The sequence below is a fragment of the Epinephelus lanceolatus genome, chromosome 12 (genome assembly GCF_041903045.1).
Source record: "Epinephelus lanceolatus isolate andai-2023 chromosome 12, ASM4190304v1, whole genome shotgun sequence".
NCBI lineage: Eukaryota > Metazoa > Chordata > Actinopteri > Perciformes > Serranidae > Epinephelus > Epinephelus lanceolatus.
In genome coordinates, this window is record NC_135745.1 from 23,602,002 (window position 1) to 23,622,753 (window position 20,752).

A 20,752-nucleotide genomic window follows, 5' to 3' on the forward strand; every position below is an offset into this window, starting at 1 on the left:
CTAACGTGACATGCGTGACACTGGTTTAGCCTGAAGGAACATTCCCAGGTCAGAGCTGTGTGTGTTTGGAGTGAAGAAGTGAGGAGAAAAATAAAGAGATCACAGTGATGTTCTGTTAGCATTCGCCATCACATGATGCCGCCTGCCGTCACACTTAACTCAAACACACACACACACACACACACACACACAGTCAGACCATGATGACAGGCAAAGCTAGAACATTCACAGTCATAAATGATTATGACCGTATGTCTGAACACATAATTGCTTGAAAATGTGCGATTTTCTTTAAAAAAACAGACACAACTGACCACTTCGTTATCTATTATACTTATTTTTATTATTATTTGCAAAAACAAACTCCTACCTCTTGTCATACCTGCTCAGGTAAGGAGTGAGATTAAGATAATGTGGAGCAACAACAGGTTCTCAACCCAGCTCGTCAAATCTGCCAGTTTGTCAGTGGATTTAAATGTCACAATATGACAAGCTACGTGGCCTCCTGCGTCAGTTTTGGACGCTCAGTGACGTCGTGTCAATTTATGCTTGTTACATATATTGTGTCTTTTCAAAATACACTTCCATTTTCACATGAAATTTACAGTTTCTGCTCGTTACATGAACGCAGTTATTTTCAAACTAAACTTACTATGCAGGTAAAAGACTTTGTTTAGTGAACAAGGGAACAAAAGTCCCTGGTTAGGTTTAGAAAAAACATCATGGCTTGGCCTGAAATAAATATGGTCATCATGTCACGTTACATACATCATGAAACATAAGCCCCATTTCCACCAAACACTTTTGGTATGGTACCTTAAACAAAAAGTAACCCTTCAGATATGGTACCTAGACCCTAGGTCTGTTTAGTGATCCACCGTAAACAGAACTCTTAAATGTGGGCGAGGTTGTTGTCACTCACTGCTCTGTCCAGCACTTGCTGTGTTTCCCAACTCTTCAGCAGTGACACAGATGGAAGTCTGCACCTCATTTATTGTCCACAAAACGAGGTTGCACGCCAACATTTTCAGAACAAAACAGAACAGGCTGCAGTGAGAGTCTCTCTCCATGGGATATTTAAAAATAGCAGGTTTGTGCATTTAGTCCTTCTCAGACAAGCTCGGGGGTTTAGTGTTGCCGTAGTCACAGGATTGACGCTCCGCCATGCTTTTTATTCTCCAAGTGAAACTTAAGGTGTGCTGATGGATTCACGTCGTCAGCTCATGCATTGAGTAACATTACAAGTTAACATTCCACCTTAAAAGTTATTATATTCTCAGACTCCAGCTGCTGTGAAAGGCAGCAAAACATCCTTTCATTTTAAAGATACAGTCTAATAAAACTCTCCACGGTATGAACAGTGGTTACATGAGCCTCAAAACCAGCCACAACTCAGCCCTGAGCAGAGTGACCGTCCTCTATTGACCAATCAACAGACTGCAGTGTTCACAGCTCCACCTTTTAGTACCAAATCTGTGTGCTAGGTACCCCAACAGAGAGGGGACCAAAAACAGGGACAACTTTTCACAGTGGAAACAGAAAAAATGTGTACCGAACTGTACTGTACTGCTTAGGGTTGGGTACCGTTCATAATTGAACCGATACGGTACCGGTACCAAACGGTACCTTATTTCGGTACTTTTTAACCCTATGGGCCCTAGGCCTTTTTGGGGTATTTTTATATTCCTTTATTTTTAAGCTCATATCACAGTCATTATAAAGGCTACATACACATGTTATATTTTGTTTTTTTCAGGTCAATCAGGGCTAACCAGATTTGCCATCATTTCATGTTCTTCTATGTGCCTGTATTTTATATTAATTTTTATATCAATGAAAAAAACAAATCTGTGTGCCTAAATTCTTACATTTTTACATGTATCTCACCATAGCAAGTTGGAAAATGACATATTCTGCCATATCTGAAGAGGGAAGACTCTCTGGAATCTGGCAATATAAGAACCATGATGCTGGGACATTCTGTCACTTCACAGTTGTCCAAAACATGTGGTTTGTGCCAGGCGGACATGATTGCCAGTATTTTTTCATTATTGCAAGAAATTCCATTAACTCATTCACAAGTCAAAAATGTGTTTTATCTGAAAGAAACATGCAATATTTACATCTAAGATCATAGAAAAATAGTCAACCAAGTGCAATGATGTCCTCCAAGATAATATTTGTTTCTCAGTTTCAGTTATATATTGGGGAGACATTTTGGGCATTGGTGGGGGGCACGTGTCCCCCTCAATGTATATGGTGACTACGGCCCTGTCAGCATGCATTAGGCTGCAGTTGTCTGGGTGCGCAAAGGTGAAGTGGCTGGTCTTGTCATACAAAGTTTGATGGAGTGTCAACTGGACAATATGGAGATATTTGCATCTTGAAAGCCGGGCTACACATGTGGATAGACAGGGAGAAACACACGCAAGCCTAAGACGTGGTAAGATACGATATTCCTCACTATATGAAGTGACTGATAACAAGATCTGTATAATGGGTTGTGAAGAAATTCGTCAGGTTTTTATTTTGTAGACAATTGATCTGTATTTATAGCATGATGGGATGACAGCACAATGATGTGTGTGGTCCTGCGCTTTCATGTGATATGCATGGCATTTCTGTGCGAGCCTGCGTTCGTGAGTAATCCATCCAAGAGTAATGTGTGTGCAAAGCTGTATGAAAGCTCTGTTATATCATTTTATTGTAATTTTTCGCTGTGAAAACATTGGATTACCAACAAGTGCTTGGCCTTGTCGGAAAGCTACAATTCTGCTGTTTCCGCTGATATGCGTGGCTTCTCGCTATGACGCACAGTCGCGGAGAAAATCCACAGAGCAGAACGGGTGTGAATTTGGACGCATTATGCGTCGTTCGGGCCCATAGTCTAAACTTCTCAGTTTCAACATTTTATTGAGAACATTTAGGAACAGTGCTGCACGTTAACTTTTGTCTGCACATTGTTTTTGTCGCCATTGTTGCTGAGTCTGAGGTGTGAGTCATGCGCTCTCACTCCGCCTCCACCTCAGGTACCGAAATTTGGCACCGTTTCATTTTAAGTGAATCAGTACTCGGTAGTACCGACGTGAATCGGTACCAAGTACAAAAAGTACCGAGTTTCGGTACCCAACCCTAGTACTGCTTGGTGGAAACAGGGTTATACGTTACCAGTGTAGCATGCTAAACATTCTAGCACTCTACCTTGTTACTGAAATAACTACTGACCTAATGTTTCACACAGGAAATGAACAGTGGGCTCCTTGGTGAACTCCACCTCCCCTGTCACCCATCTTATACGGGCTTTCCTACACCTCATACTATGGTAGCTGACAGAGGCATCAGAACTAGCTGCTGCCCGGTGCGTATCACACTGTCTTAAATAGTGTTTCGGTGTGTTGGTACCTGAGGCCAAGATCCACTGACAAATTGGATGAGTTCCGTTGTCAGAAATAGCTGTATCATACCGCTGTGAAAGCTACCTCAGTATCTGACGCCGAAATCAACGACAAAGCAGTGATATTTGATGAGCTGGGAGTGAGAACGAGTTTGGAGCAGACAGAGTCACAAAATGTATGCCCAACAGGCCCAATACTGAACAATATAATACAATATAGTCACACAGCTGAAATCACACAACATCAGTAGTTCATTAACTAGTGTGAAAATAACACAGAGACGATACATTTAAAGGGACAGTTCACCCCAAAATCAAAAACACATATTTTTTTCTCCCACCTGTCTTCTATTTATCGGTCAAGAGAGTGAGCTGAGTGTTGGAGATCGTATCACCTCCTACTCAGTGATACAGTCTGCAGGTGTAGTTCAGTAGAAAGAAAACAGTTCCTACATGAAACTGCTCACAACAAGGTCTGTGGATTATCTTGAGTAACCAGGTCATGATTTCTGGAAAGAGACGTTGATGTTGAGTTTTTCAAATGTATTTTTTTTAACGCTTTGAGCACCACAAGCTGAGTGCCATCTAGTTCCATTATATTGGAGAGAAGGCAGACATCTCTACGGCTGATATCTCCAACACTCTGCAGCTCACACCAGATCTAGACTGATAAACAGCACTACAGGTAAGAGGAAAAATATGTACTTTTGATTTGGGGGTGAACTGTCCCTTTAAAGGCTCTAATGTAACAAATCGATACATACATATATATAATAAGGAAATATGTAACAAAATAACATAAACAACATCAAACAAGAGCATTAGATTGACTGTTTAAACTCGTCCAGGCTGCTGCAGTATGTGGCAGCAACCTGTGACACAGCGTCACGCTTTTAATATAGTCCGTACAAATCAGAACTTATTGCAGGAATCATTCAAAGTAACATTCAGTATCCAGGCTGCGAGCCTGATGAGCTGTCTTTGCTAATCGACCCTTGACCCCCAATTTTAGAAAGAACACTTTCTCTGAACTTCGCCCCTGCTCGGTTCTCGCTGTCTCTGGCTGCTTCACACACACCTCACACTTGTTATCCAAGGATACAGCTTTACAACTACAACTGGTGCGTATTTCTTCTGTGACAGGGAGAGTGTGCGGCAGTCTGTTATGGCAAGTGCTCAAAGTTTTAGGTTAGAAGGAGCTTCATCTCACTGATTTCCAAAAAGACGTCTGGTAAAAGTTGAAGAAGACTTCATATTATGTTGAAGATAAGGCAAGAAAGGGCACTTATCCTCATTCAGTCATTCATACTTCAATATTTATGTTTCTTTGACATCATAACTCCTCCTCTCTCACCTCTACGCCCCTCCTCAGGCTGTGGTGGACTTGTTGGTCATGCGGGAGTTGCTCTGGTCGGAGGCCCGTTCGGTGACTTTGAGCTTCATGCACGACTGCTTCTCATCCATCAACATCTCAGCCGGCAGGCACCAGCAGCACAGGCACGACTGGAGGAGGGAGAAAAATGGTGAGACAGATTGTGAAGTGTAGAGGCTGAGAGAAATTCATAAGTGTGTGTGCAGTATTCACAGCTAAAAGACAGAAGCAAGTGCTTCCTTCTTCTCTTTTTTGCTGCCTAAAAGATAGTCAGATATCTTTTTCACCACCTGGCTGAGAGATGGATAAACAGATTAATACCACTCTCATGTTTGTCTGTTACGAAGTACGAAGTTGGAGCCAGCATCAGTTAAGCAAAGTTTATGCTTGCGTAGTGTCTTCCATGCAAGGTTCATGCACCAAAAATGACCACATCTGATCATATTTTTCATGTTGAGTGCAGATGCTCCAATTGTGCACCTCATAGTTTTTGTAACTAGGCACCTACTGTGCACGTTCACTTTTCAGTTCAACATGAAAGACAGGCCAAGCAGATTTATAATTATATTCTACATTTTGCCAACAGGTAAATGTTAAGTATGACATAAAATGACTGAATTACAGTTTGGTTTTTTTAAGATTTGTAACATTAGAAATGTGGACTATTACACAGAAAGGCTTCACTCATTTTCACAAAAATAAATTAAAACATGTATAAATGCAATTAAATAAAATGTCTATAGTAGTTAAGACCTCACAAATAATAATAATAATAATAATAATAATAATAATAAATTCAAGTTTAAGACTATTTAATGACTCCTAAGGCCTTATTGTTAAAAATGAATTACAGACATTTTAAGACTTTTTAAGGACCTGTAGACACCCTGGGGTTTTGAAGTATTTATCATCTTTATCATCAACAGCTGCTACCGGTTGTGCTAACTAACTGGAGCTAGCAGCTAACAGCTAACTAGGTTTACAGTACAAGAGGTAGCTGGAATCAAGTGACGTGACCACGGTAAACAAGGAGGCTCCGTGCTCTGAACCAGCGTGAACCAAGTTAGCAACAATCTTTATTATTTTTCACATTGACATTACTGCTTCACTCCCTCCACTGTTTACTTTGCACAATAACAGAATGACTTAAATTACTCAGAGCATAATGCTACAAAGCAACTCAACAAAATAGCTTACACAAGTCCAAAATTCATACTTTCAGGATTTACCATGTGAGCTTCACTCAGTAATCTTCGAGCCCTCTCCTTTTTTGTTTTGTCTCCGTGCAGATCTGATGTTGAGTCATAGAGCTCCAGGTGCACACAGACGGCAACATTGTTTGTTATCACATCATCACATGAATAAGGCCTACTCGCTAAATTTCCAAAACTTTCAACTTGCAAATAACAAATAGAAGAAATTTCGTTTCTTAGTGTCACTCGCGTCGCATCATGCACGTCGCACAGCACAAATTCGCATCTATTTGTGTCTTTGCGTGTAGTGTAGTGTAGTGTGAACACACCATTAGTCAGCGAGCTTTAGAGGTGCTGGTAAGCTAATTTTGTTAAATTCAGACAGAGCCAGGCTAGCTGTTTTCCTCCATTTCCAGTTGTTACGCTAAGCTACGCTAACCAGCTGCTTCATATTAATCGTATAGAAATCAGGTTTTTTTTTAAATGTGTCATTTATCAGCTGGCCGGATTAAAAATGGATAAATGACACGTCAGCAACTCATCGGATGTCACTTCTGAGGAAGACTGGAGTCACAGTTGAAACTATCAAGCAGGTAAAAGAAACATCTTCTACACTTTTTTTGTCTGAAGATAAGAAAATATTGAACAAGTATGGAAATCAGAGCGGTATCAATCCTCTCATTTAACTCTCGGCACAAATAAGTGCATTTCCCACAATGTCAAACTATTCTTACAGATATTTTCACTCTGCACGTGGCATACTGTATGTTAGGCCTAAGTTGCATCTTACCCTGAAGCAGTTCTTGAAGCGCTTGCTGACCATGTAGAGGGCGATTGGGTTGATGCAGGAGTTAACAGAAGCCATGTTGATGCCGATGTAGTCCAACACCAAAAAGAAACTAAAAGGGTTACAGAGACACATTAGTCTTCTACCTCTCCCTTCCTGTCGGGTGATTCATTCTTTTACTAAATCATCTCTAGTCTAGTCTGACATCAATTTTTTTCTTGTGCAATGTGAAACATGTGTTTTCTCCCATACCTGAGCAGTTCGCAGCGGTTCGGATCTTTCTCGTCGTAGATGGTGAGCTTCAGGATACGGCTGAGGTGCAGAGGCAGCCAGCACAGAGCGAAGACCAGAACCAGACAGAACACTGTCTTCGCCACCTCCCTTCGCTGAACACACACAAACACACATAAATCACTGTATGGTTTCTCGTGACAGATTTTGGCTCAGATAGGGACATGGTGAAATCTGAATCACAAAGAAGTCTTACATCATCGGAAACTCTTGGTCTGAAAGGTTTTTTTCAAAAATCAAAACTAATTAAGTAACATTGAAGAGTGTCAAGCTGGGCTGGTGTTAAGTTTGTGGCACAAAGGCTCAACAGTATTTTTATAGCTTTGATTGAACACACTTGTGGATGTATAACTAGTCTAATGTCAAGAAAATAAATGATTCCTTTAGGTCAGATTTGTTTTTTGCGCTTCCTCGTTAATTAAGAAAAATATAATGTTAACTCCAAACACTCGATATGAAGACACTAACGCTAAGAGATGAAAGCCTTTAGCGAACCTGTTTGAGGTGGTCACTGAGAGCGATCTGGACTCCATTTTTCTTCCTCAGCATCTCACAGGTCATCAGGGTGTAGAAAATAGCAGTGCAGACCAACGGCAGGCAGAAATATGCACTGAACAGCCACCAGTCCTTCGCTGATTTGTAGAACTACATAGAGGAAAAAAACGAGAACAGCACTGAGTTACGCACAAGCATCTGCTCCAGAGAGCTTAAAGTTAAAGGTGAAACATTTCAATAGTAAATTTAATGGAGTGTATCCCCAGTCTGACCTGGACCAGAGTGAGGGACTCTGGGGTGTGTCTCAAATTCAGATTCGTTGACTTGCATTTAAAAATCAATTCATCAAAGCACCTCAGTGGAGTTAAAATGTTATTTTAAAGTTGATGCAAGACATGTGAACACACTCGCAGGCGCTGCAGTGTTTTCTTTCAGCCCAGAGAGCGATTACTCCTGTGATACACCTTTTTTTTTTCCTATATGGCAATTTCTGTAAACTCTGTCCAACCCCGATCTAGCCAGGAAGTCTCTCACAGTATGTTAAGTATGCACATATATTCATACTGGAGTCAGCATGTGCCAACATCTGCATCTCCTTGTGTGTCTGTACGTGTCAGTATGTATTATGAGTGCAGGTTTGCAGCGTGCACAGCTGTGTCAACACACAGTTTTTCTCCACATTGATTTATTTGCCTCTGACGGTCTGTGTGTCACAGCTCACCTTCATGAAGTCACCTTTCTGCATGGGGTGCAGCAAACAGATCCTCAAGTGTTCTCCTTTGTAGTCCATGGTGATCATGTCGAAGGCAATTGCCTCTGGCACAGCCAGGATGATGGATAATATCCAGATGAGCGCTATCTCAATGGCCATCCACTTTGGAACTCCGATCCCTTTGATGCGGCTCCATGAGGCCACGGCACGATACCTGGAAGATCCAACTTGTGCACTCAGTCAACCAACAAATAAACATTAAATAAAGGAATAGTTTGTTGTTTTGGGAAATACACATATTCACTTTCTTGCTGAGGGTTGGCTGAGAAGATTGATACCACTTTCATGTCTAAATATGTCTAAAGCCAGCAGCCTATTAGCTTAACTTAGCAAACCAGCACCTCTAAAGCTCACTGAATCCACAACGTGCTGTTTTTACACTTCGTTTTCTTTCTGATTAAACAAACAAGATGTAATATGTGAATTATTATGCTTTAGAAGTGCTGACAGGCAGATTTTTTACCTTTGGACAGAGCCAAGCAAACTGTTTCACCCTGCCTCCTGTGTTGGTGCTAAGCTTAGCTAACCCTCTAATGGCTGCAGCTTCATATTGGCCGCACGGACGTGATGAGAGTGGTGTCAATCTTCTCATTTAAGTCTCAGCAAGAAAGCAAATGAGTGTATTTTCCAAAAAAATGTCATATTATCCTTTAATTATTATCATTCTTGAGTGTTTAATGCTGTTTGTCTGACTGTCAGAAACCTTAACAGGGTCTATCTTGGTTTAAAGCAGAGATATTGAGTATCACACATCCCTCTCTTATCCCAACAAAACAGAAACACACATTCTAGCTTTTTAACGTTTAAAGGCTAAAAAGAAAAACCATACACGATGCATCTATATAAAGTAACATTTGAATATTGTTAATATAAATTATTTCCTTATTTCCTTATCTGCTGTGAGGGTCCAAAGGACAGAGGGATGTCGTGTGGTGTAAAGCAAATTGTGATTTGTGATATTGGGCTTTAGAAATAAGATTGAAATTAAATTGAATATAGCTCCATTTTAATAGAAAATATTCGATTTAACATCCTTATTCCAAATTCACAATGTAGTTGACAGTCGTATCCATACTCATCTCTATAAACAGATATCTGCATATCTATGTGAGAACTGTAAGAACAGTACAAAAGTTTTGTATTGGAAGTGTTTTGGTTTCTGAGGTCCAAGTAGTATTGACCAGTCATGTTTGAGCGGCAGATTGACAGTCTGTGCGGAGAGGCGAAACACATTGGAAACTCTGAACCCACTGGCTATCGTCTGTTGAGGCTTTTATTACATGTATCTATCTGTATTCATATGAAGATATCTGTTTGTAAAGGAGTCAAAATGACTGGCACACAGAAGAGGAAGTCTTGGCCCAGATATATAAAGAGGCGAAGTCCCTCCCCGACTGGTGGATCACAACAGGACCTTTTTATCATAAAAAATACGTCAAGTAGAGAAAGAATTAATCATTTTTTATCCCCTTTACACCGTGCCATGAATTACACATATGATGTTTATCAATTTAAAAGATTAAAATTTTGTGAGTCAAAAATGCATAATTAGAATGACTATAAACTATTATTACTATATATATCTATTATCATGATACTTAAGTCACAATACAATATTATTGCGATTTTAAATATGCTGCGATATGCTGAGTATTGTGATAAAACATATTGCCATTTATTCCCTTTTTTAAACTGTAAATTACGTCCCCAAAGAAAAACTTTGTCAACATCTGTTTTATCTAATAAGGTAAAGTTTTCAGTCTGTCTCACTTCAGCCATTTTTTTTTTTTTTTTGCATCAGCAGCGTAATGTATCTAGTGCACTAAAAAAGCAATTGATTATATTATTGTCGTAGGCTACCTAAAGCAGAATTAGTATTTGTAATATTACTAACTTGTAGAATAAAAAAAATCAGTACTTGGCACTGTGTAATGATACAATATTACCACAAAAAAATATTGCGATACTATGCTGTATCGACTTAAAACCCAAAAGTCGCATAGGTGGCCTCATAGCTTTTTTTCTTGCTGAAACTACGATGCCTGTGTGTTTCATACCAGGATGTACTCACACAAACAACGGCTGCTCATTCTTTCACCTCCCAGCTGATAAAAACAAAGAAGTCACTGGCTATAACAAATCAGGTCAGACACATTACATCTGTGCGTGGAGCAAAGCTAAGTTACCTGGCTAGTTAGCTGGTGTTGGTGACGTATATCAAAAGGTAATAGTCAATGTACTGAAAAGCAGCCAGCAGCAGAGATGTCAAAACTCTCCGCTCTGACAATGTTTCTGTGATCTCTGACTGTTGATGTAACCTTAGGAAATGAAAACAGGACCAAAGTTGAGAGGGAGGGTGAGTTTGTGTTGTCTGCTGGTTGTGGCCATGACTACCTGTCAATACTCAAAGCACACAGGCTCAGCACAGTGATCCCCACTGAGGCCTTCTGGACAAACGGGACCAGCTTGCACAGTGTCACTCCAAAGGGCCAGTCTTCTGCCAGGAGCTGGAGGGAGAGACAGACAAGAGTCGATGACGGAGTTAAACCAAGAGAGAGAGTGAAGCAAATCGTCTGGCTCCACACTGTTCTCCCCAGCCCCAGGCATTCAGTGTTGACCAGATATGCGTGAACCTGAACTTATCGGTTTCTGTGACTGTCCAGAGCCTTTTTTCCCCTCCTCCTCCTTCTTGTCAGGTTTTATGTTTTGGTCTTGAAAACATAGCAAGGCCTCTGTTTGGCCTCAAGGCATGTCGACCCAGACAGGTACGGTAGCTCCTGAATAACAACAAAACTCTAAACTAAACCTGTACAGTATTAAGACTTTTCATGTGTGCTTTGGATGAGTGACTGGAATGTGAGTGCAGATCAATTGGAATCATATGGAGCCCCGTATCTCTCCATACCACCCTGTATCTCCTGTGTCCGCTCTGGTATGCAACAGCAACCAGTTGTTTTAACATGCTTGCCCTCTTACCCAAATATACAGACACTTTGGTCCTCTCTTTCTCTTCCTACACACACACACACACACACACACACAACGAGCCCAACAGATAATAACATGCCAGAGACATAAGGGGATATAGAGGGGCTCAGGATCCAGTAAAGTAATAACACGGAAAAAGCCCCCTTTCAAGAGTGTGTGTATGTGTGAGCTCCTGAGTTCATGTGTTAGGAGGGTGTGTGTGTGTGTGTGTGTGTGTAAAGGATTTAAACTCCAATAAGCAACATAATATTTGCATATGACCTTAAAAAACATTGTATTAAACTTTACAACATACACAACATCACAAGAGTGCAACAAAAATCAGTAAAAAGTTAAAGGGGTTTTGAAGTGACTGGAAACACAAAAACCAGCCTGTTTTTATTACCAACTCGTGATCTCGGCGTCACACAGAGGCAACTTTTGCATCAGTATGATAGGCATCAGTTGTTGATACGGCAGTCAGTGACTAAACTCATCAAATACTGCTGCTTTGTCAATCATCATCCACATCCATGTGAGATACCGATGCAAAAAGGCACCTTCGTGGCATTATGAAGTGCACCATCTGGCGGCAGTTTGTAACGCCACTGGCAACTACATGGTGTAAGGAGAGAGAATATCTCTACAGGGTCGGTGGGAGGGGAGGTGAATGGGTCAAACAAACTCCAGACTTTGACACGAGAGCCTGCTGTTCGTTTCCTGTGTGAAACCAAAAGTCAGTGGAGTTATTTCACCAACAAAGTATGTTATGTGTCGCATACCATGGTAGTTTCATATGTCACCTGACGTTACATGACGTTTGTAACAACTGTACTTATTTTAAGCCAAACCATGATTCTAGCTAAACCTGACCATGTGCTTTTGTTGCCTAAACTTAAGCAAATAAATGTAAAAACAAGGTGCTTACCTGCAGTATTTTGAAAAATTGAAAAAGTGTATGCATGTAACGAGCAGAAACTGTGCATTTCCTGTGAAAACTGAAGTGTGTTTTGAAAAGACACAATGCATGCAACAAGTGCAAATTGACACGCCATCACTGACCGTTCAAAACTGACGCAGGAGGGTACGTACTACATCATATTTTGTTGTTTAGTCCACTGAAAAAGCACTGATTTTTGATGAGCTGGGATGAGAATGTGTTGAAAATGCTGTTAAGGCCAAGATTATCACTATATGGTCTAACTCACCTTGTAAACATTAATAGGAATGCCGATGATGATGTGCAGCAGGTCTCCGAGCGCCAGGCTGCCGATCAGGATGTTGGGTCCGTTACGCATGCACTTATTCTTATAGATGATTCTCAGCAGAGTGGAGTTACCAATAATACCCACGACAAACACCAGGCAGGACACCACCGTGTTGATGTACTTAAAGGTGTCTCGGATTTCCGTGGGCCCAGTGCACATGGGAGGTAGCCGACGGCGGGGCTTAGTGATGTTAGGCCTCACCGGACCCTGCACATCTCTCTCTACGAGGCCGAGTCTCTGGGTGACAGCGAGAAGGTCCTGGGGCGTTTGTTTCTTAGGCACCAGCTGCCCGTCGGCCACAAGGATGTAACCGGCCAAGAGGAGTAACTCCAAGCAGAGGAGATTAATCTTCATCCTGGAGTTAGTTACTCTGGAGTTTGTTACCCAACAACTGATCCTCTTTGAGTGTGCCTGGAACACAAACATCAAGAACATATTCAGGTCTGTTATCTAACCATGGGAATATTATTATTCTTTGAAAAAACAACCTCAGAGTAGAGCAGGGATATTAAACTCCTGGGTTTATTATGTGACTTTGGCTCCCTCAGCTTTCATGTCTACATAAACTCACAAAAAACTGCCAATTGAAACCTCAGACACACCCTGCTGAAACATTTTAGTCATTTTAACTTAAGGGACCATACAAAAGTTATGAGGGGAAGAGAAAAGGGAAAAGATATTATAATTTTACGGGAGTATCTTATATTTTCATTATGTCAACCTTCCTTTGCAATTTCATAGTTACATAAATAGTACTATCAAAAAGACACTTGCACTTGTGACGTGTTTCATAAAGGATTCCATAAGCAAAGGATGGCAGCTGTCTCTGTATCATGGAGTTCTTCGTATGTGCATTGGGGATGCACATTAATGCAAATTTATTTATTATAAGCCCCTTGAGATCTCATTATTCGAGGGTTTCCAACACATAATATAAAGTAACAACATCAACATGGAAACAAACAAACAGATAGATAAACATGCAGACAAAAGAAAAACTGACTATACAAACATAGTGAATAAAAAAGTTGCCAAAGACATACATATGACCATTAATGTTTCTTAAAACATAGAGATCGGAGCATTCTTAAACATGCCAAATGATGTCACAGATAAAATGTTACATGTAAAATATTTCCATGAGGGAGAGGGAGTCTAACACATAAAAGCTTGTTTTCCAGTTGCTGTTGAAATACAGAAGTTATATAAAGGTTATACGGTTTAATAAGAGGTGCATGATAAAACTATCTGTAGCAATTTAAAACTTATTTTTAACATGCATAGAGGATTGTATTGCAGTCGAGAGGAGTTTAAAGTGAACAATAATTAGGAGAGCCTTGTTTGTTTTTAACAATATGAACCCTCCCTCACCACCCAAATAAATTTTATACAGTCCCTAAACTTGTCAATTAATGTTCCAAAGTCACTGCTTTTCAAACTCTTACTTACCAAACTCCAAACTGAGGCAGAAATCCTCCCAATATTTGTGCCTCTCAGATCAAACTTCCCCAGTAACTCTCAAGCTCTCAGGACAGAGAAAAGTTCCCAAATTGGAGGGATGCTGCTCCTGCAGTGACAGTCCAGGCATCTCCAACAGCAGCTGTCCTCTCTGTCACTGGTGTCAAAGTGAAAAAGCTCCAGCTCTGTGCTCCAGACGTTCCTGGCAGTAGTTCTCTCCTCTCCAGTACTGGCCGCTCAGTCTCAGTGTTCAGTCTGAAGAGTCTGCTGAGTTTGATCCCTGCCCTCCAACCCCTCCTCTTCTAATGTGGAGGAGGGGGTGGAGGAAGACAGGGGAAGTTTTTCAGTGTTCATCAAAGTGCCCTCAGTTAAATGGAGGAAACGGTGAAATCATAAATCAGTTCATAAGGAGTGTGTTGTTGGTACTCAGTGGTGACTTTATAGTGCTTGCTCTATTTTTGTATTTTATCCCCAAATGGCTTCATCCAATAATAATCCCACAAGCACTGATCATAGCTAAGTTACGATAAATCTAAAAAAGGCTCTTTATCCCTTTTAGATCACATCCTAGGTCACATTGTGCACCAATTTAACAATATGTGCCAAAAAAGCACAAAAAATCTAATCATATTTTCTTCCTGTAAAACAGAATATGATGTGTGCTTATGTCAGTTAGTACCAACCAATGTAAACCAATAATATCATGACATCCACCGTCAATCAATCTGTAACTTTTAGCCACAGACATAAGGTTAAGTTAGCTAGCTAGCAACAGCAAGCAACATCAGTGTGTCTTCATTTCCCCCCCAAAAACTGGTTACAAGTCCGTTGGCTGGAGGTAACTGACTTGGGGAAAGTGGTATTTGAGACAGCTCCAGATTATGAGCGAGGCGTTTTACAGTACCTCAGCAAGTAACGTTACATGGGGCATGAGATGCTTCGTCTTACTATCCAATCAGCCTTACACAGTCAGGGCCTCTCTGTTATGAAACGTCCACCCAAATCAAATTCCTCCAAACCACCTGCCTATCCTGTTTCAGATACTCTCAAAATGCCATTTCATCTGGATTTGAAATAAGAGTCTACACTAGCTGTGACATCAGCACAGCAGTGCTAAAGCTAAACGCTAACAGCATTTTAACATGGTCACGATGGGGATGCTAACATGCTGTTAATCAGGTTCAATGTTAACCATCTTCACCACCTTAGTTTAGTGTGTCAGCATGCTAACACATGCTGATTAAATACCCGCACTTCCCTGAAGTGCACTTGCCGAAAGTGCAGTTAGGGGCCTAAGTGTGCAAGGGACCAACGCTGTTTAAAAAGGAGAATTGGGACAGCTGTGTACACGTCACTTCCGTTTGGGTCCAGCTGGTCCATCTCCTAGGAGACGAAACATGGCGTTAGAGGAAATAACGTTGTTCACAGCACTGCTGCTGCAAATGATGAATAGATACAATCAGCGAATGATAAGGAGGATTAGGAGCCACAGGAGAAGGCGGCATCTACATCAGATCCAAGTATTGATGCTGATGCCCAGCCAACTGGTAAATTAAATTTTACTCTTGAATTTACCTGTTAATAATGTGTATATTAGCTGTCACGTCTTTTTTACTCTACCATTAACGTAGCCTAGATTACCGTTATTCCTATTAAAACGTTTTTTTGCTTGGATAAATTGTGGTAAATTGTGATATAAAATAAACTATAAAGACATACGGTAATAAAATAATAATAATTAAAGACATAATCAAAACTGTAAAGTGATGTGGACTGTCATAACTTGTATATTATTTCATTATTAACGCCCTGTCATGTATTTTTAAGTCCACACAGCGTGTTGTTTGACGTCCTCTAACTGCTGTCAGTTGGAGTTAACGGCTCACGGACACGTTTTAACGATGCTGCGCTTTAGCCAATCACAATGGAGGGGGCGTGGCTGTGACGTGCAGGTGTCTAACTGGAGTAGTTTCATGTCATATCCGACAACAGGAGGCTTTTAACAAATGACATCCTGATGTTAGCTTTGCTAACTGTCCCGGTCAGCTGCAGCCACTGATGCTTTCTAGACATCGTGATTTCCCACAACTGAATAAATACCACACATAGCAACACAAAACTGCTTTGCTAGCTCAATCATGTTGTAACTAAGATATCCGCTGGAAAAAATATTTTATTCACGGACCGTTTATTGAGTTATTACCTTATTTTTATACAGTCTGTGGTTATTACAGACACCACTAATGGCTAACGTTAACAGCTAATGGTTAGCCCAGCCAATCTACAATAACCATTACAAAATGTGCACACAGAAATAGTAACGTTTGTTCAATCATTGTGTTTATAGACTTAACAAACATCAGATTAGTCTACACGGTGATATAGTGACGTGAAAAATGTGACATATAGCTAAACTCTGCTGGTTTTCTATCCGAAGTATTTGTAAACAACACGGCAATTCCCTGGGGGCACCGCCGGAAGTGAAGGCCGTGAGCGATCGCAGAGGCCCCTGCACTTCCGTTAGTCGAAAAACTCCGGGCTGTGCCTCCAGAGGTAAAGGAAGGGAAAAAAAAAAAAAAAAAAAAAAAAAAAATATATATATATATATATATATATATATGTATTATTATTATTATTTTTTTTTTTAATTACCGATGGATTCCCAGATTGGGACCAAAGTGGTGGACGGACTGACACTGGCATCTCTACAGCTGACAGCATTGCTAAAACCACTGTATCTCCCTATATGTCAGTATTTCCTTTATTCTTTATCAAACACTATCTGAGTTTTTCTAAAGCGAGAAAACTTCAAACATTTCGTACTCTGAGCATGTTAGAGTTATTTAATGTCACATTTTTAGGCAACACATCAACTACCTTGGGACTTTGATTTAATTGACAAATAGGACAGTGGTCAGAGATGAACATCTAGCTTCTATTTTGAACCAGGTTTCCCATGAAAATGTTTGACTCCTGTCACAGTCAGGGTGGTTCTCCTTTCCCATCCCTCCTTTCACACTGTGTCACTTCATGTGCGTTTCTTTTCTATCTTCGGCTCCACTGACAAGGTTAAACATGTTGGAGGGGATTTTTCTGTCACCCTTTCACTTGCGTTGTAAACCAATTTTTTTGGTCATATATAGATCCAGTGAAATGCTGTAAAATGCATTTAATATGAAAGAAAGCGTTAACTGTGTTTTGGTTGGTTTGCTTTATGATTTAGGCAACCATAAAATCAATGTGGTAATGTCTTTTATTACTGTACATTAATGACCTGGGATGTGTCTCATGTACTGTCTAGGCCACACTTGTTTTGGCCCTGTGTTGATTCTCCCTGTGAGGCTTGGAGTATTACTCAAAGGCCAGACAGCCATCAGCACCAGATGTTTTCTCTGTTGATAGATTACCATCTAGGTGGAGCCTTAAGACTTGTATTAGATAGACTGTGTGTTTTTCTACTGCTTGACTGCCGCATGTGCACTTCAGCAACAGAGTTCAAGGGAAAGAGATGCTTATCTTTGTTAAGGTGTTCTGCTACTTACTAAAACTACATAGTCTGCTTTACCTTTTTCCTCTTCTTCAGATAATGTGATACATTTAGGGACTGTATGAAAAGTAGTTGGAGGGGGTCAGAAAAAGGGAAGGGTATTTTAATAATGATGACATCGAATCATCAGAGTGCAATTTTATGAGGTACTTATCCAGAGTCAGTGTGTTATCATAAGTGGATGGCAGTTGGCATGCTCACATTTTGGGGTAGGAGGAAGGAATACTGTCATGGAAGCCAAGCAATGTACTGCTGTGGACAGGGGCAGCAGCAAAACGTATTTCAGCGACCTAAAAAAAAATCAACATCAATTTAAGTGTAGGCTACATTTGGAAAATATTCACAGCTTTACCTTGTGGTCAGACAGGACTTTCTGACAGAGAACTTAAGAAGTTATCTCTGCTCTTTTCATTGGCACCAGACTCCTTTGATTAAAACAGTACTTTTATCTTTCAGAACTCTTGGTGTTTTAAAGAGTTAGTTTGGATCCACCAAAGTCACACAATAACACAAACTAACGGATCGAGGTAGTGGTAGACCAGCAGCTACTATATTCAGCAAGATAAAATTACTATTTCTGTCGATGGAATTTGGTGACTTTGATGAGGAAATTGACGTCCCCATCTCAAAGGGCTGTCTGATGGCAAGGTGTAGCAGTTGAAATATTCCAAATATAGCATACACTTATATCCCTTTTCCACCGAAATAAGTGCATTCGCATATTTTTTTTTTTTTTTTTTTTTACACACGAGAAAACCCTCTTAATAGGCTTTAGACTCATTTCCCATTGCCAGTCCTCTTACAACTTGAGTTCGGTAACAGATTGTTAGGTGACTGCTTTCTTTGCCTTATCATTCTGTCACTAGAGCACTGTTTTTGCAAAAGTTATGTTAAAAGGTGATTTTACCATAAACTTGGTCTCTTAAATGTGTATTTGTAAGTATTATCAACTGAGTGCAAATTATTTCCACTCTATCCCGTATTATTTATATTGTTAGTGTATCTATCCGCCCAGTTTTTAAGATTTGTAAAATATCTATATCCCACAGATAACTATAAACTTTCCCTTGTGCCCTTTTGTCCTTTAACAACATTATCACCATTTGTCCATTGACCACATGTGTGCTTCTCTCCCGTTTTGTCGCTGCTTGGAGCTATGTTCATGTTTAAAACTGTGAAATGTGCTACATGCCATGTGATGGCAAAGCTATCACAATATCACGCCTGAGATGCGAGGAGCAGTGGGCGAGCCTTGTGAGTAGGGAGACAGTGCTCTGGCTCAGGTTCAAACACCCCGAGGCAACAAGCATCGAACACTGAAACCCTACATGACTCCGAAACTTTGGACTGTTACAAAGACTAAAATGTTCTCTCTTGGGGTCATTTACATACATTTTAAAAAGCCCCCAAATTCCACAAAAACACGGAGTGTTTACAAGACTTTGAGTGAGAGGGGTTTAATAGAGTTTGGCCAAACTTAACAGTACAATGATACCCAACGGCACAACAACCCCCAATGTTGACAACTTAAAATATATTTTGCTAATAATAAATAACCCCATACTATGAATACACAAAGACAGCTAACACTCAGCATCTCCTTAACAGCTATTTAAAGCAGCCCCAGCTTCATGGCCGTTATCAGTTGTTGTCAGCCCCACAGATTTGGGTTAGAAACCTACTAGTGCTACACCTACTTGTACGTTCGGAAGGTCATTGTCAGCTGTCATGGGAAGCATAGACGATAACCATAGTAATTATGGGAAGAGCAAACATGAAACTATTTGGTCTATTTTGTCAGGTTTACGTATTTCAATTATATCTAAAATTTCCATCCAACTGAGTCAAGTAATTCTAATATAACCCAAAAATACCATTTATGTAGGCTAATTAAAACAAATTAAAACTGAGATTGATAGAAATGAGAATTTACGTGACTATAGCTCTTAGAATTTGCCTATTTTACTTTAATTAAGTTTATGTAATCACTAATAAAATCTATGTAATTTAAATATGTATCAATGTATTTAAAGTGGTGTGTCATAGTAGCATCTAGTGGTGAGGTTGCAGATTACAACCAACTGAAACTTCTCCCGTGTGCCAAGTATGTAGGAAGACAATGGTGGGCAACATGAAAATGCAAACACGCAAACAACCTTATCTAGAGGAATTGTTTGGTTAGTCCCTTCTGGGCTACTATAAAACAACACGGTGGACTCCGTGGAAGAGGACCCGCTAGATATAAACTGCTCATTCTAAGGTCATAGTCACACTACAATTCTTATTTTCAAGTAAAATAAACTAATGAAAACATAGTTATAAATAAAATATTCCATTTCTGCCAACAGATGCAGCCAAATCCTACACACTGGACCTTTAAGTAAAGTTATTAAAATTTATCTGTATTGCTCTTTTCACAGACATAGGTCATACAGTGATTTAAAAGGGCAATATACACCATACAAGAAAGCGTAGAAGATAAAGCTACTACCCAGGCTATTTAAAAGTGCAAAACTACACAATGGAAAAAAAAATCAGAAAACAAAAAATACACAAAATACATATAAAATCCAGGAAATGTAAGACTATTACCTAATAAATAGTCTTGAAGCAGCATTCTGGATTGCCAGTAGACAGTCAAGAGCAGACACACTAAGTAAGGAGGAAAGTGTATTGCATGAGTCAATGCGCGGTGAAATTAAGGCATCTCTAGTTCAGCAGCTGAAACTGGAGCAACAACCAGAACCTCTGTCTTATAGGCATTGAGCTGTAAAGAGCTTTCTGTCATTCTTGATAACCTATGAGGCTGACTAGGTTTGAAAGAGAAGTGTAGTTGGATGTCATCTGCACATAAATGATATGCAATATTATATTTGTTTATGATCCGTCCAAATGGCGGTAAATTTAAGAATCCCAGAGGCCCCAGAAACTACCCCTGCGGGACACCACAAGACAGTGGAGAGGAATCAGACACAAGTCTCCAACAGAGAAACTTTTCATTATATCTCAGTGAGATACGATGAGAGTTGCCTTTGCACACTTTCACACTTATTTACATCTGTCATCTACATTAAAAAAGCGCTATGCAGAGAAACCTTGAAACCTTGCTGTGAAATTCACAATGAGACAGAATAAACAGATGCAGTTCCTCCCTTGCTTCTCTCCACTGAAGTTACTTATCTGGCTTTCACCACTCCCTCCCTGTGTG

The 20,752-nt window shown here is 40.1% G+C and overlaps 1 protein-coding gene across 1 annotated transcript; it reads right to left on the reverse strand.

Annotated features, from left to right (window-relative positions):
- Window positions 1–321: 321 nt before the first annotated feature.
- On the reverse strand, window positions 322–14,372 carry ednrba (endothelin receptor Ba). Its single transcript, XM_033649914.2, has 8 exons — window positions 13,989–14,372; window positions 12,480–12,950; window positions 10,699–10,811; window positions 8,254–8,458; window positions 7,533–7,682; window positions 6,999–7,132; window positions 6,750–6,858; window positions 322–4,897 (listed from the first exon to the last, which is right to left on the reverse strand). The coding sequence occupies exons 2-8, from the start codon at window positions 12,891–12,893 to the stop codon at window positions 4,763–4,765; spliced, it is 1,260 nt and encodes a 419-aa protein (XP_033505805.1). The 5' UTR covers window positions 12,894–12,950; window positions 13,989–14,372; the 3' UTR covers window positions 322–4,762.
- Window positions 14,373–20,752: the final 6,380 nt, after the last annotated feature.